Source organism: Dermatophagoides farinae, chromosome 2 (genome assembly GCF_024713945.1).
Source record: "Dermatophagoides farinae isolate YC_2012a chromosome 2, ASM2471394v1, whole genome shotgun sequence".
Classification (NCBI taxonomy): Eukaryota; Metazoa; Arthropoda; class Arachnida; order Sarcoptiformes; family Pyroglyphidae; genus Dermatophagoides; species Dermatophagoides farinae.
The window spans coordinates 5,835,647-5,851,798 of record NC_134678.1 but is presented as its reverse complement, the minus strand read 5'-3'; the positions used below and the strand labels follow the sequence as shown (position 1 = coordinate 5,851,798).

The window sequence follows — 16,152 nt, the reverse complement described above, 5'->3', positions numbered from 1 at the left end:
ATTGCAAATAATTTGTTAAAACTAATAATGATTTATTCGATTCAATTTTATGGTCACGATTTTAAAATAGGAATAGAAAATACATTTTTGATCACCATTCTTCCCAATCATTAGCTTTGCTATTTGATTTAGGCATAGCTGATGAATTTCGTTTTTCATTATTTTGATAACTACCGGTATATCCACCATTGCAGAAATTATCATTTGATGATATACACGAATCATTTGGATCTGCATATGATGATGAACGTTTATTGAACATCAATGATAGATCTTGCCATCCACGACGGCTCATATCGGCGACCTTTGATCCTATTCCAGTGACTTGATTCTGTATATCGTTTATGCTGATTCCATCTTTTAACTAGAACAAAAATTTTACATGGTGAAAAGGCTTAGTTCATAGTATAACTTTACACCTACTTTATCGTTGACATTATCGCTCATTTCTGAAACTTTTTGGCTGGCTACATTTGATGCACGTAATAACATTCTTGAAGCGTTTGAAGTGAGATTTGAGAAAGTCTAACAAACAAACAAAAAAAAGAGAGTGAGACTAAAATAAAAACGTTTCATCAGCAACTATTTTATTTACGGATGAGAATGTTGACCAAGAATTTATGCCATAATCTGATTGAGATTTCATATTGTAACCAAAGCCTGAGTATCCACCATAATTTGGTCCACTATATAAAATTATTCAATAAAAAGTTTTTCAGAATCAATTTTTAATTTTCACTAATTTTACCTTTGATAACTATTTTCATCCCAGTTTTCTTCGAATGTTCGTCCACTAGTGCTTGAATTTTGGTTCAGAAATGAAGTATTCGTCGTCGATGATGAATTCGAAATAATTTTTTTTGGTACATAATTTTCAGCATTTGATGTTGATATGGACCATTTTTCACCTCTTGCTTCAGTTGCAATCTTATCTCGATAAAGAGCTGCAGCACGTGTATTATATTTATCATTCAATGGCATAGTATCATCCCAATCATCTTGTGTACTGAAAAATTCTTTAGCTTTTCTATTACCACCAGCTTTCATTTTCGCCAATTCAATTTCTTTCCATTTATCCATGGTAATAGAACGTACAAAACTTAGATGAACACCAAGACTACGATGTTTACCCGAACATTCCAAACATATCCAAATGCCATAAGTTACGGATGCCCATTGAGGATTATGTGCATTACATTCAAAACAATACTGGAATAATTATTAAAAATAAAACAAATTAAAAAATATTAAACTAAAACTGAACATATGGACTTACATTGTTATCTTGTGTGGGCTTTAAATCGGATAAAATTCGACGAGTTTTTGGACTGGCCATTTTTCAGTGAAAATATACAATCACGTCAACAGTTTATTTTTGGAACAAAAAAACAAAGTAAAAAAAAAAAATCTGCCACGTATGCAAGGCAAGAGGGTTCACTATCCGAATGTGAATGAAATTAACTTATTTCAACAATTTGAAATTTAAAACAATAAAAAAAAATCTGAATTATTTCATAAAATGCAATGAATAAAACTTATATAATGGAAATTTCATTATCACAAAAAAAAGGTTAATATAAATTATAGATTATGTAAAAATCTATTAAAATATTCCTAAAAATTGAATGAATAAATTAGTAAACATGATGAGAGAAATGTAACCGAGTATGTGATGATGATGATGATGATGAACAGCAATATACAACGAAAATATACAGATTGTTGTGTTATGCCACACAAACAACAGCTATAAAGTTGAGTCAATCTTTGCTCGGATCACTCTCTCTCTCTCTCTTATGTTATGTGTTCTGAACATTATTTTGGTGGCCGACATTTAAAAAAAAAAAAAAATAAGAGAAACGGAACACCTATGATCAAAGTATATTGAAATAAAATTAAACATCGCTGGTTAATAAAATAAAAAAATGTCTACGATAAAACCATTAATTTATTTGACACGTATTGAAAAATTTTCCTCTGCTCATCGTCTATTTAATCAACATTATAATGATGAACGGAAAAATGTCGATACATTTGGAAAATGTACGAATATTCATGGCCATAATTATACGTTAGAAGTGACCATTAAAGGACCGGTAAATGAACGAACCGGTATGGTTATGAATATTGTTGATTTGAAAAAAATTATCGAGGATAATGTTTTAAATTTATTGGATCATAAATATATTGACAAAGATGTTGAATATTTTTTCGACAATGGCCAATCACCGGTCATTAGTACAAGTGAAAATATTTGTATATTCATTTGGCAGCAGATTGTAAAACATTTACCCAATACAGTCAAATTGCATTGTATAAAATTACATGAAACTGACAAGAATAAAGTGAAATACTATGGTGAATCTGTGTGACCGTAGAATTCGTTTCCAATGGCAACAATTATAGTAATAATTTTTTGTTTTTCATTCCTATTAACCTAACTAATGATCATTTCAATTTGGTTATTTATTTAAATCAAAATTATGGATGATAAAATTATTAAAGTATATTGTCTTATAATTGGATCACATTCGGTGGGCAAAACAACATTGATCAATAAATTAAATCAATCATTGGCTGTTAACAACTATGAAGAAGAATACCGTCTAACTACACGTATTAATATCATAAGAAAATCGTATGGATTACGTACAAATGAAGCTAATAATAATAGCAAAAACAAACGAATCGAAATTATTTATATTGAATTTCCAGGTAAACAAATTTATCAGAATTTTCTTGCAGAATTTTATCGAAAATCTGAAACAACATCAGTTAATGATCGAATAATAATTATTGTAATTGGTTTGTTTGATGTATCCAATCGATCATCATTGACTATTCTTGAACAATTATTTAATTCCGTATCAAATAAAAATAATAATAATCATAATAATAAACAACTTGGAGTACATCGAATTATGGTTGCAAATAAAATAGATTTGATCGATAAACGAATTATATCCAACAATGAGGGTCAATCTAAATGTAAAATGTTAAAATGTCGTTATATTGAATGTACTATACGTAATGATACAACGATGCAAGAATTGGAACAAATCATTATCGATATTGTGAAAAATGCTTAAAATTTATAATCTGTTTACATGGAAAAATAAAGATATGATTTGGATGATCCATACAAATATTTATTTATTTTCACAATACACGTTATTTAAGTCTATCAGCTGACAGCCAAAATAAGAGTATGAGAGAGCCAAATATTGGATTCCTTGGAGATGCAACAATAGTAATACAAAATGCATTGAACACGTCACTCTTTCATTATCCATAACCACAACAATAATAACCAAATAATAGCAATTAACTCATAACTAGAATTTTGCCTGCCACAAATTTTCTGATTCCCACCGAATAAAACAATTATTATTATTTGAATCTAAAACCAAATTATTTTCTTATAAATTGAATTGATTTTAACATGGATGACAAGCTTAGAGACAATTTCTCACCACCATCATCATTATCGACAACTGATACGTCGATAAATGATTCATTAAATGTTGATATGCTTGATGATCATATCGACAATCATCGGGCACATCGTCTATCGATTGAATCAACGAATAGTAAATCAAATAAACAATTCTTGAAATATATTTCATTGGTGACATTGACCATACAAAATGCATCATTGACATTGTTCATGAGAGCGGCAAAAACGCAAAAAGAATCATTCATTTCATCAACAGCAGTTATTATGGCTGAATTGCTTAAATTATTAACATGCATTTTTATGGTCTATCGTGATGAAGGTGATTATTATTGCTAATTCATGATTATATCCGGATATAATCAATTCAAAATGTTTTTTTTTTATTATTTATTGATAAAAAAAGGAAAGTGCTTACGAAAAACTTTTGTCGTAATCAAAAAGATTGTAATCAATCAACCAATGGATACATTAAAAGTTGCCGTTCCAGCAATCGTATATTATGTACAAAATAATCTGATTTATGTTGCCGCAACACATTTGGATCCAGCCACCAGTCAAGTTACGTATCAATTGAAAATTCTAACTACCGCATTGTTTTCAGTGTTTATTCTGAACAAAAAATTGGTCATATTTCAATGGTTTTCATTGATATTACTTTTTATTGGTGTTGCATGTGTTCAGCTCACACAAAGTAAACCAATTAACCAATCACAGAGTCCACATAAGCAAAACATTTTGATCGGTTTTATGGCCATACTTACTGCATGTGTATTATCTGGATTTGCCGGCGTTTATTTCGAAAAGATATTGAAAAACAGTTCGAATATATCATTATGGATCCGAAACATTCAATTGAGTGCCATTGCAATACCATTTGGATTGATTCAAGTTTTCATTACTGATCTCGAAACGATACGAGAAAGTGGTTTCTTTCATGGCTATACAATACTAACTTGGACTGTGATATTTCTTAGCGCTCAAGGTGGCTTATTGGTTGCCGTTGTCGTTAAATATGCTGACAATATTCTTAAAGGTTTTGCTACATCCATTTCGATTATCATCTCATGCATTGTATCGATCTATGTATTTGATTTTATCGTTACGTTTCAATTTTTAATTGGTGCCTCATTAGTAATCAGTTCGGTATTTTTATATAATAAACCGGATATGATTTCCAGCGAATCAGCTAATCGTATGATGAAAATGTTTTCGGCAACTCGAAGATAAACAATTTAGAGTCAGTATTTTTTTTCGCAGAAAATATTTGTCTTTTATGTAATTTGTAATTTATTCCATTTCAATCAATCAATATATTTACAACTGAAAAAAGGGAAAAAAATTTTTTCCGATGACATTAATTAATAGATCGATTATTTTGAATAAATAAATTTGATTTTCTTTTTCGTGTTGTTTTCGGTGAAAAAAAAGCTGCAATAAATGACGAACCAAATGAAAAATCAAGGAAATTCTATAAAAAACAATATTCTCTAGCTATAATAATCAAGGTAAATGCGGTCGAGAATTTTAAATTGAGATTGAAGTTTTTTGTCATTTAAGTTTTTACATGTCATTCTCTTTTTGACACAAATTGAGTATATGTGTAAATACGGTCATATGTTGCAAAACAAAAAAAAATTACATCGATTCGTCAAAATGCCGCTAAAAATGATAAATGAGTGGATAAATCGAAAAAGAAGACATCGAAGCCAAGTATTATTTCTTATTTTTTCTCAAAAATTACAGCATTTTCCAACAGGTGACTTAGATTCTGGTTTGGAAATGTTTATCTTGTCTTGTTTGTCTATCAAAATCTGTCCAACAATCTGCTATTGTTTTTCATTTAAAAAAAAAGTTAAATCAATATAAATATTATGATTGAAAATACCGATTTTACTTACCTTATTAAGGATGGCTTCAGCCAGATCTAAAAATGCTCGATCAATATTAATATTAGCCTTGGCGCTTGTTTCCAAAAATCGGATACCATGTTCACGAGCAATCGATTCGCCACGTTCACGACTTACAACTCTTTTATCGGTCATATCGCATTTGTTTCCTAAAATCATTTTCTCAACATCTTCGCTTGCATGCTAAATAATTGGATAAATAATGATTGGAACCAAAAAAAATACACATGACAAGGACAAAATCAATTTCCTTTTACAAAATCACTTACTTCATCAATATTACGAAGCCATTTGGCTATGTTATCAAAGCTTTTGGCATTGGTTATATCATAGACTAACATTATACCCATAGCACCACGATAATAACTGGTTGTAATCGTATGAAATCTTTCCTGTCCAGCAGTATCCCTAAATATATAAAATATAAAAAGGAACAACATTAAGATCATTTTTTTCGATAAAAAAAATATACAATACCATATTTGTAATTTAATTCTTTTTCCTTTCAAATCGATTGTTTTGATTTTAAAATCGATCCCTATGATCAAATAATGATAAATAAAAATGCAATCAAATAAATATAAGAAATTGAACAAACCTATAGTTGAAATGAATGTTGTTTGAAATGCATCGTCACTGAAACGAAATAGTATACAAGTTTTGCCTACACCAGAATCGCCAATTAATAATAATTTGAATAAAAGATCGTAATTTTTCTTCGACATTTTTTATTTTATTTTGATGCTTATTGTTGTCTTCAATTAGCTTGTTTTTTTCAGTGGATTATGTTTTATATATTTATGCTTAGGCGTATACGAGATTTATTTCCGTATATATAGATAGCCGGTAATCAAAGGAAAATACGATGAATGGGGAATAAAAAAAAAATTTTATGCCTTTACTGTTAGGTTGCTTTTTCATCAAGGGCAGATTGTAATAAATTTGCTGACAAAATTATTGTCGAACAAAACAAGTGAAGAAAATTAATTCGAATTCAATAATGTCATCAAAGAGGTTATCACATCAAAACAAATATATGAATTGTAGAACTTGCTCGATCGGTATTATACGTTTTAAATTTAGAATTTTATGAAAGTAAAATCGAAATTTTAATATATGCTGAATGACACATATACATACACACTCACGAACGAATATATCAAGCTTGGTACAATTATAAATGAACGGAAACAACAAAAGAAAAAAATAACACAATGATGATGATGATGAGTCAATCGACGGTTGTTACATAAAAATAAAAAAAATACAAACAAACAAACAAGTATATCTCGCCCGCTCTATCTCGAACAAAAACAAAATTAATGTTACCACCAATTGGACATCAATGAAATCAAATGATATGATTGATTTAAATGAATAAATGTTGTTTGTTCAATTATGTATCCATGAAAAAACTTTCATTTCCAATAATAATAGCCCTGTTGCGATGAAAAATGAGTGCATGTATGAAGCAGACAAAAAAAAAATCAGAATTTATCCTTTTCTTCTTCCATTGCCCGGTTTATACATTGCAAGTGGTTAATCTTGTTATGCTGACTATGATAATTTATTTTTTAGTAAAATTAATTTTTTTCATAAAAATGGATCCAATTCATGGTAAGATTTTGTTTTTTTTATATATAAAAGATATAAATTGAATTTTCTATTCGTTTTCTTTACACAGATCCGATCAACAGTAATGGTGATAACAATAATAGCATTGATATGGACATTTATTACAAAACATTATGTTCATCCGGATTATCATTTGTAGCAAAACAACCACAACAAATTGAACAACGAAGACAAATTTTGATTGACAATAAACAAAAAATTGTCTACAGTAATTATGATTCATTCCTAAAATTTTCTAATTTCACAAAACAAATTATTAATGATGTAAGTTTAGTTTTAATTTTACAAAATCTGTTTCAATATTAAAATTGATTCTTTTTTCTTGAATTTTTTTTTTAGTTTCAGACACTTGAAACATGTCTTGATCAACTAAACACAAGTATTCCTGAATTTAAAAATCAATGTGCAACATTTTCTGATAATACGAAACAAATTTCAAATCGTTGGAATAATGTTTCACTTATGCTGTCCAAATATCCACAATTGATTGAATTTATGGAAATTCCACAATTATTGAACAATTGTATCCGTACATTTTATTATGATGATGTAATAATGATTTGTGATTTTGTCACTAAACTTTGTTCCAAACATTCCAATGATGCTTCCATATTTCGGGTAATACATTTGAAATTCATCATTCTCATTATGTAACTATGTAAATTATGAATTAAATATTCAAACAGAATATGCTTTATGAAGTTGATAAATGCAAAGATATTATGGTTGCACAGATGATTCGTGAATTGAGTGGTAATATTCTATTGCCTACTTGTATGAAAATGATCAAATATCTTCGACAAATTGATCGTTTCACCGAAGATCAATTGCGTATAAATTTTTTAACCGTAAGTATTATCACAATATCTTGCAATAATTAATATATTGATGATTTTTCCAGTATAGAGACATTTGGTTCCAACAAGAATTGAACAAAGAAATAGGAAATCAAAACTATTGTAAGTTGTTTAAGTAGTGTATATAATAAGTAATTTATAAAACGATTTGTTTTTTTTTCGACAGCATTAAATCAAATTAATCGCGTGACAGAATCTTTTCGAGTTAATATTTTCGATATTGTTACACAATATCAAGCTATATTTCCTGAAATGAATGAACCAATTGATTCGACATCATACCGTAACAATCAGCTTCATTCTAAAATAATCAACAGTTGGTTACTGGTAAAAATCGAACAATATTTGAAAATTTTACGTATAAACTTATTGTCATGTGTATCGATCAATTCAATCCTGTACATTGACACAGTTATTGAAAATTGTTTCTATTTTGGCCTTTCAATGAACAAAATCGGTGCAGACATTCGTCCACAATTGATTTTGATTTTCAATGATTTTATTCAGAAACGATTCGAACATTGTGTACATGAATCGACCAGACAATTTTGTGATTCATTGGGTGATATTTTTGTTGTTGGTAATGTTTCCTCGGAAGATGTTCAGAATGATTGTGCTAAATCTATTGAAAATTATCCAATTCTAATGAAATATCAATCGAATCTGTTGGCCATCTTTCATGAGATTCGCAATAATGTTCCAATAGCTTTAATTTCTACATTTGTTCAAACTTTAAACGCATCATTTGCAACAATTATGATGGAATTGAAATCTTATATCAAGTATGTTCATTTTATAATTGAAATGGCTTATTTATTAATAAACATTATTATCATTCCTCAGAAAACATGAATTCGGATTGAACAAGGTTGAATTTCAGAATTATCTCAATTTTTGTCATCTATTTCGTCATCTTTTGCCTCATTTAAATCAATCATTTCAAAGACTATGTCCAATATCAATTTTTGGACAAAAACTTGGTCTTACCACAGCCGAAATGACCAAAAATGGCCTTGTTCAATTTTATGAATTGGACTTTAAAACACCAATAGCCGAGATTAATAATTTGATAAAAGATGTTTCCAATAAATTGAATACGGTGAATGTTTAAACTTAAAATGATGATGATGATGATTATTGTATAAATCGTGCGCATACTCACATTTATACACCCAATAATGCAGTTGACGTAAACAAAAAAAAAATCTGATACACACACAGAATCTGACACGAATGCCTGTTGTTGGTTATTCATCGGTAATCATTCTATGTAATAACATCGTTTTGTTGATTTTATTTTTTTTTCTTTTCAAAAATCAAAAATGTTTACCGAATATGCTTTGATTGATATTGAAGATATTTGTTATCAAAAATCTATCAGTGTTTTAAATAAATTGCCTGAAGTGAATGGACCACAATTAGTTACATCATTGATCAAACCATTAGTGAATAATTTGATCAATAAATCCAATAAACAGAATGAAAGTTTCCTTAATTGTTTTCAGGATGATAAAGATGTACATTGGATTATGGAAGTGATTGGCTATGGCCTTAGTTTGCCATTAGCAGATAATGAGCAATATGAAGCGGTTCGTGATTGTGTCAATATCTATTGTGAATGGCTTCATGCATTATCGCCTAGCCTTTCACAAGATAAATCCATACCATATCCAATTCGTCATGATCCAAATATTTATTGTCAAAAAATTCTTGGTCATCTTTACAATACATTTCTACCACGAACATGGAACAATCAAACGACCAACACTGATGCAATCAATGATTTGATTTCTAAACAGGCATTGATTTGTCATCGAATTTTGCGTCTAGTGATCGCCATTGCTACAGAACGTGATAATGTAATCAGTGCAAAAACTTGGGAACATCTACTTATATTTTTGTTGGGTATTAATGAAAAACTATTAAAATCGCCTACCGATACGAATGATATTGGTACACAGATTGCCGATCGTGTCATTAGCACTTTGTTTCAAGTAAGTAAAATTTGATAATACAATAAAGGAACAAATCTTTTTTCTTCTTCTTTGAACCTAAACATAGGGTTGGTTAATCTCTTGTGTATACTTTTTTCCATCACCATCATTTTGGCGAACCTTTCAAAATGTTTGCGTCAATTCCAGACATTGTCCAGCTTTGATCGCACAATGGAATCGTGTTAATATATGCCTCACAAAAAGATTGGTTTCTGTGTTGTACAACCATGAATCAACCGTTCCAGTTGATAACAAAATTAATTTCTCACAATACAATTCGATCGTCTTATTATTGAGTGAAGATGTTCTTGAACAATGTTGGTATCGATTTTTACATATCACAGGCAATCCTATAGATTTATGTTTTCCAAAAACAATTTGTAAAATGGACCCAGAATGGAATGTCAATTTATTACCGTTCATATTTCACAAGGCCGTTAAAGGACTTTGTACATTGGTGGATATATTTCTTGGAATTCCAAACATAAACTTGAGTGATATTGAATATGAATTACCTAAATCAGCTGGAAATTCATTTCATGCCCAACCTGAAAAACGAAAACCTAATTTCTCTGTTTTAAAGGGTGAAAAACATTCAAGCAGTACTCGTAGCAATCAAACCCACCATGTTATATCAAAGAACAATACTTCCGATCCATATTGCTTGCCGACCATTGTATTACCATCATTATTATCAGGAAACTTTCATCAAAATCATATAAAATTATCATCAATTCTAGATATTTTTGGTAAATGGCTTTTTCCTGCTGCATTCATCGGTGTGCCTAACATATCAGGTGATTTGTTGGAGAAATCATTATCAAACAGTGATACATCATTACAAGGAACGCAAAAGTTTGAACGAATGAATATTCCTGCTACCGATACGGATGTGGAATTTTCCTTGGAACTATTTGAAGCTGGTCAAGCTGAAGCGCTTGGTGCATTGTGTAGAATATTTTGTTTAAAAAAAGACAATGAAGATATTTCATTGATTTTGAGCAAACAAAATCATCCAGATTTCTCTAAACTTAAGAATTATTTAACTAGTTTTTATCTGGCTCTAAAATTCAACTTGCAAAACATAAATCAAAATGACCAATCTAGAATACAAATCTCCAGCAGTATTCTTGTCAATTCTATTTATTTATTTGAAGTTGATCTTCCCGGATCAAAGATATTGATACCTCATTTTTTTCGTTGCATCGAATCATTTCTAACGCGAAAAGATAAAAACGATTCAGCCATTCATGTATTGATACGAAGAGCCTGTATCAAAATTTTGATCTCGCTACTTTCCTATCCAATCCATTACAAAAATTTACCCATCAAAGATGATCTTAGCGAAACTACGTGCAATACATTTATATCATTTTTTCCTCGATTAATTTTATTATTTATAAATGCACTTTATAATGAACCTGATCAAATTAATGTGCAAATGATTTTGAATGCATTCTTGTTCATAATCGAAGATTGTTTCAACTATCGTCAAGATATGAATGGACAAAATGTATACATGGGACAAAATGAAATCTCGATTGAATCGAAAGATTCGTTGGTCGTTAATTTGATGGAATTTTTCAATAAAAACAATTGTTTTCATCTTCAAAATGATTCTCAAGCGCAAAAATTGGCAATAAATTTATTTCTATTGATAACATCGTTTATATCGGATATTCTCTGTAAAAGTTCCTTGAAAAATTCTAATTATAATATTTCATTAACTGCCATAGAAATCTTGTTAGCTATGGGGCGAATACGTTCAAAATCAAATTCTCATCAACATAAATCTAAATTATTGTGTAACAATAAATGCAGTTTATGCATTCGACAAATTTGTCGTTTCATTGAAAACCAATGCTGTAAACCAGCCATGTTTCATTCGAAAGATATGCATTCGACCATTGTTGCAGCATATCAATGTTTGGCTATTTGGATCGATGAACATCATCATTTAGTTAACGATCAAAATTGTATTGCTTTGTTGTTTGAACTTATTGAACTTGGAATCTCTGGTTCAAAATCTTCCAAAGAAGATGCAATGCAATTCAAAGCAGAAAAGTTAATCAAACCTGCATCACTTCGTGTAAGAGAAGCGGCCGAATTATTTTTAGCAACACTGATGAGCCGTATCAAAATGGGTGTTGAATCCAATGAAAACATTATACCGTGTGACATTAATGAAGCTAAAATAGCAGAACAAATATTCAATATCCGATCTACCGATTATTCATTCAATCAATTTCGATATTTTGTCGTGGAAAATTCATTGCTAATCTCAATACTTGACAAACAAGTTGGTCATGGTGAGACAGTCTGTATCATAAGATCGGCTTATGGAAAATATTGTTTCGTTCTAAAACATCAACCAATATCGAACCGCCATCTACTAAATATGGGCAATGAAATCAGCATCTATAGAAGTCTAAACAAGCAAGACAATATGGCAAAAAATTTCCACTTTAATTATTTTCCAGATTATTTTGACAAATATGTTTGCCAAGTAAAATATGATAATATGATCTTGAATATCAACAAATATATCAATGATCAAGATGATATCAAAAATGACTATGAAACAATGGTAAATTTTCTCGAAAAAGTCGAACACAATTTGAATTTTGAAAAGGCTAAATTGAACATCAATCTAAGCAAAAAGGATATGAATGAAATGCCACCATCGAAAAATTTCGAAGCATATCGACCGATTCTTTCTCAATTTGAAAATTTTAATTTCGATTTCAAAGCAACGAATGGTCATCAAGTGAAATCACGTTCATTGTTGACATTGAATAACAATTCTCAATCATTTATTGAACAATTATTGAAATTGGATCTAATTTCCAATAGAATCAATGATATGGTCATGATTTTCTATGTACCTAAAGATTTTGCTAAGGAAGAAGGATATTTTCGCTGCCAATTTTCAACAATATTATTCAAATACATCGTTTAAATATTTTCTAACATCGTTGGGTAATGAAATCAGCTGCGAAACGAATATTTGTTCCAGTATTTTCTATTGGAACGATGTTCTACATGAATTGATTTTTATCACTCCAACCAAACAATATGAGCTACAAAGAACGCATGAATATCAAATCAAAAATGAAAATCAACAGACAGTATCGTTGAATACTTTCATCTCAGAAAATAATGATACCATTCGAACAATGTTTTTGCAACGATCACAACAGCAACATTCTACTACTAGTCCGAATAATGGCTATGCAGAAACGACACGCAATCATAGCCCAAACGAACGAATCAAAGAATTTTTATTCATGAACAATGGTTGTGATATTAAAGTTTTCATACTATGGATAGAAAAAATGGATGATTTTGATCGATTACCATTCAACAGTAAGTTTATTTTTAATTCAGATTTGTTTAAATAACCTTGTTTTTTTCAAAGAAAATGGTTTCGAACATTCGGCTAATGCTTGTTCGGATGGTTCAGACAAACAAAATCCCATTTTTATTATAACTATACATCCATTAAAAAACGGATTATTCCGTGTGCTAAATTTCATGCCAAATAGCAACAAGTAAGGAATCGGATTTCAATCAAAACATTTTCTTATGAAAATTTTTCATTTAGATTCAACAATTATCCAACGATCGATAGAATGCTGTTGAGTAAATCATTATTAGCATCTTATGTGAAATTAATCACATTAAATCTGTTTCGACGGCGTCGTATGAACACTGAAAGGTGATTATTGTGTAAAATTAAAACCAGATTCCGAGTTCATTTCTCACTTTTGTTTATAATTCTATGTATAGCTTTCAATTTCCGCATGTAAAACGAAGAGTGAAAATCCAGGAAATGGCAAACAAATTCAAAATTTCTTCAACAAACGAACAAAAATTGGCATCAGAAATATTTAAATCCAAATTTTTATAAATTAATTAATCAATAAAAATTCAATGAATTTTTTACAAAAAAAAATACAATAAGATTAATAAAAAAAATTGCTATTTTTTTGCTTTACTTTTTGCCGAATTTTTTGCCTTGACCAATTCGACTAAATATTTATAACGTTTTATACAATCAGCTCGTGATCGATTCGGAATACATTCAGCGATTAGATTCCATCTTTCGGTACCTAAACTTGAAGGATAGGTTTTCATTGCTTGTTCTAACAATTGTTGCTCTTCGTTTGTCCATGGACTATCATTTACTTCTAGTATTGAACTTGGAGCTATAATAGAAAAAATATGAGTATGTGTTAATGTGTCATAAGCTATAATTGCTTACCATCATATCGTTGACTTGGAGCAGATTCTTGGGCAACATTAACATTTTGAGTAGCATGAATTTCAAGCTTTTTAAATGCATTCTTATTAGCCTCTTCTTTAAGATCTTGCTGTTGTTCATCTATAATTTTTGAATTGAATAATGGCAATAAGATTAGAATAAAAAGATTGAAAAATTAAAAATAACTTACTAGATTTTTGTAATTCTTTTGCTTTTTCCAGAACATCACGATGATTACGAACGACATTGGAATCAGTTTTATCATTAATGTAATTGGCAATCACTGTCCAGCGATTCGGTGTACCGGCTGGAAATAGTTTAACGGCCTTTATCAACAATTGAACATCATCATAAGACCAATGTTTTTTTGTCGAAGTCGTGTTTGATGTGTTCGAACCAGTGCCACTGGCAGCTGCACTATTCTTGGCTAATTCTAATCGTTCTTCTTCCAATTTTTTGTTCATCTTTTCAATTTCCATAAGAAAATGTCTCTTTTTTGCTTCCCTTTCCGTAAACGATTCTAAATGTTTACGAAATTCCATTATTTGTTCTAATGAATACAATTTGGTCATTTTATCGCATTCTTTCATATGTTCAATTTTGATCGATGGATCATCAGCAAAATAATTTTCATTTTCCCAAAGTGTTTCCAATATTTTAATCTCTTTTTTAGTCTTTTTCTTCATTGATTCCTTTTTGTTTTCGTTCCTCTTCACGTTTTTGTCGTTCCTCTTCTTCTTTACGTTTTTTCTCAGCCATTTCTTGTTCCTCTTTTTCACGTTGAATTCGTTCTTCTTCTTCTTTCTTAGCTTTGATACTGGCCTGTTTAGCTTGTTTCTGTTGTTGACGTCGTTTTTTCTCATCTTCCTTAAATCTAGAAACACGAGGATCACATTGATATGCATTATCCACCAATTGTCTAATACGTTGCATTTCTTCTTTTTTTCTTTGAGCACGTGCTATTTTATTCTGTTTATCTAAATATCTTCTTTCTTCACGATTTTCGCCTTTTTCTTTCTCCTCTTCATCAAGATATGAATATTCACGCCATGATTCAAAACTATACCAGAATGTATAAAAATCATTAATCTCTTCATATGTTGAATCTTGATTTCCCAACGATGGTACTGGTTTTTTCATTGACCAACGAGCATTACTTTCAAATACTGGAGTAAATATCTCAAAAAATCGATTCTTATTGTATGTGGTTGGATTCGGAATAGTATTATCGAATGTTGGATCAACACTGTCATATGAACGGCGTTTGGTTGGATCGCTTAAAATTTCATATGCTTTAGTAATACAGGAAAAATAATGACAGTTCAGATCGATATTTTGACCTTGCTTATCCGGATGATGCCGCAAAACAATACGTCGATCTTTGACAAAGGAAATTCAAAAAAAAAAACAATAGAAATAAATAGCCGGTTCGAATTTCAAATAATAAACTTACAAGATTTTTTAATTTGACTTTCGGTAGCATTGATACGTTTTTTACTGAGCCCTAATATTCTATAATGATCTTGATCTTTCCATTCTTTGGGATCCAAATTTTTTAAATAATTATCACATGAAACATCATCATCAAAACCATTATCAGAACCATCATCATCATTGATTCCATTTTCTTCATTATTAAAAACATTGTAATTTTTGTCATCATTTTCGAGTTTTTCATTTTCTCCTGTTTTTTCATCGCTAACCTGGATTAATCCTAATTTTTGTAGCAAATTATTCATCCACACTGAATGTGATTCATAAACAACAAGTGATTTGTTTGCTGTGGGGAAAAAAATTCAAATTATTTGATAATAAATATAAAATTTCAATACATACAATCATTATTTGTCGAAGAACTCATTCTTATTAATATTAAGATTAGATTATAAAAGAAAAATTAGCTATGAATAATTTGCAAATTCTTTAAATTAAAAAACAATCTATTATCACATTAAAACATGCATGCATGAAGACACCATGGCATTAAAATTACACTCAAATGAATCGGTTTCCACATTGTTTTTTTAGGATAAACGTA

At 29.7% G+C, this 16,152-nt stretch overlaps 8 protein-coding genes across 11 annotated transcripts; 5 read left to right on the top strand and 3 right to left on the bottom strand.

The window, feature by feature from the left end:
• Positions 1-11: 11 nt before the first annotated feature.
• ArfGAP1 (ADP-ribosylation factor GTPase-activating protein 1) lies at positions 12-2,313 on the bottom strand. Its single transcript, XM_047061875.2, has 5 exons — positions 1,277-2,313; positions 749-1,209; positions 596-686; positions 424-525; positions 12-364 (listed from the first exon to the last, which is right to left on the bottom strand). The coding sequence occupies exons 1-5, from the start codon at positions 1,334-1,336 to the stop codon at positions 92-94; spliced, it is 987 nt and encodes a 328-aa protein (XP_046917831.2). The 5' UTR covers positions 1,337-2,313; the 3' UTR covers positions 12-91.
• Positions 1,926-2,616, top strand: pr (6-pyruvoyl tetrahydrobiopterin synthase purple). The gene is made up of 2 exons (XM_047061972.2): positions 1,926-2,405; positions 2,506-2,616. Exon 1 carries the CDS (start codon positions 1,926-1,928, stop codon positions 2,370-2,372), a length of 447 nt encoding a protein of 148 aa, XP_046917928.1. The 3' UTR covers positions 2,373-2,405; positions 2,506-2,616.
• LOC124498222 (uncharacterized) lies at positions 2,342-3,136 on the top strand. Its single transcript, XM_075728699.1, has 2 exons — positions 2,342-2,715; positions 2,746-3,136. Exons 1-2 carry the CDS (start codon positions 2,484-2,486, stop codon positions 3,087-3,089), a joined length of 576 nt encoding a protein of 191 aa, XP_075584814.1. The 5' UTR covers positions 2,342-2,483; the 3' UTR covers positions 3,090-3,136.
• Positions 3,137-3,144: 8 nt separating this feature from the next.
• On the top strand, positions 3,145-4,857 carry LOC124498108 (UDP-N-acetylglucosamine transporter). The gene is made up of 2 exons (XM_047061821.2): positions 3,145-3,776; positions 3,861-4,857. Exons 1-2 carry the CDS (start codon positions 3,443-3,445, stop codon positions 4,682-4,684), a joined length of 1,158 nt encoding a protein of 385 aa, XP_046917777.1. The 5' UTR covers positions 3,145-3,442; the 3' UTR covers positions 4,685-4,857.
• On the bottom strand, positions 4,727-6,848 carry Rab10 (RAS oncogene family member Rab10). Of its 4 annotated transcripts, none has more exons than XM_047061930.2 (5): positions 5,963-6,848; positions 5,842-5,902; positions 5,634-5,772; positions 5,356-5,547; positions 4,727-5,283 (listed from the first exon to the last, which is right to left on the bottom strand). In XM_047061930.2, the coding sequence occupies exons 1-5, from the start codon at positions 6,087-6,089 to the stop codon at positions 5,188-5,190; spliced, it is 615 nt and encodes a 204-aa protein (XP_046917886.1). In that variant the 5' UTR covers positions 6,090-6,848; the 3' UTR covers positions 4,727-5,187. The 4 variants fall into 4 exon arrangements, with proteins under 4 accessions (XP_046917886.1, XP_046917894.1, XP_075584813.1 ...); XM_047061938.2 differs by having other exon boundaries at positions 4,727-5,280; positions 5,963-6,843; XM_075728698.1 differs by having other exon boundaries at positions 4,727-5,280; positions 5,842-6,797.
• On the top strand, positions 6,737-9,268 carry Cog8 (conserved oligomeric Golgi complex subunit 8). Its single transcript, XM_047061754.2, has 7 exons — positions 6,737-6,981; positions 7,049-7,263; positions 7,339-7,617; positions 7,686-7,847; positions 7,901-7,958; positions 8,023-8,638; positions 8,700-9,268. Exons 1-7 carry the CDS (start codon positions 6,819-6,821, stop codon positions 8,965-8,967), a joined length of 1,761 nt encoding a protein of 586 aa, XP_046917710.2. The 5' UTR covers positions 6,737-6,818; the 3' UTR covers positions 8,968-9,268.
• Positions 9,068-13,847, top strand: LOC124498017 (ral GTPase-activating protein subunit beta). The gene is given in 6 exon segments (XM_075728696.1): positions 9,068-9,850; positions 9,918-12,758; positions 12,760-13,212; positions 13,247-13,401; positions 13,455-13,568; positions 13,640-13,847. Coding segments are annotated over 6 exon segments (4,356 nt in total). The 5' UTR covers positions 9,068-9,178; the 3' UTR covers positions 13,761-13,847.
• On the bottom strand, positions 13,725-16,111 carry LOC124498037 (dnaJ homolog subfamily C member 2-like). Its single transcript, XM_047061742.2, is given in 6 exon segments — positions 13,725-14,058; positions 14,115-14,234; positions 14,305-14,809; positions 14,811-15,493; positions 15,568-15,894; positions 15,951-16,111. Coding segments are annotated over 6 exon segments (1,887 nt in total). The 5' UTR covers positions 15,976-16,111; the 3' UTR covers positions 13,725-13,831.
• Between the last annotated feature and the right edge of the window lie 41 nt (positions 16,112-16,152).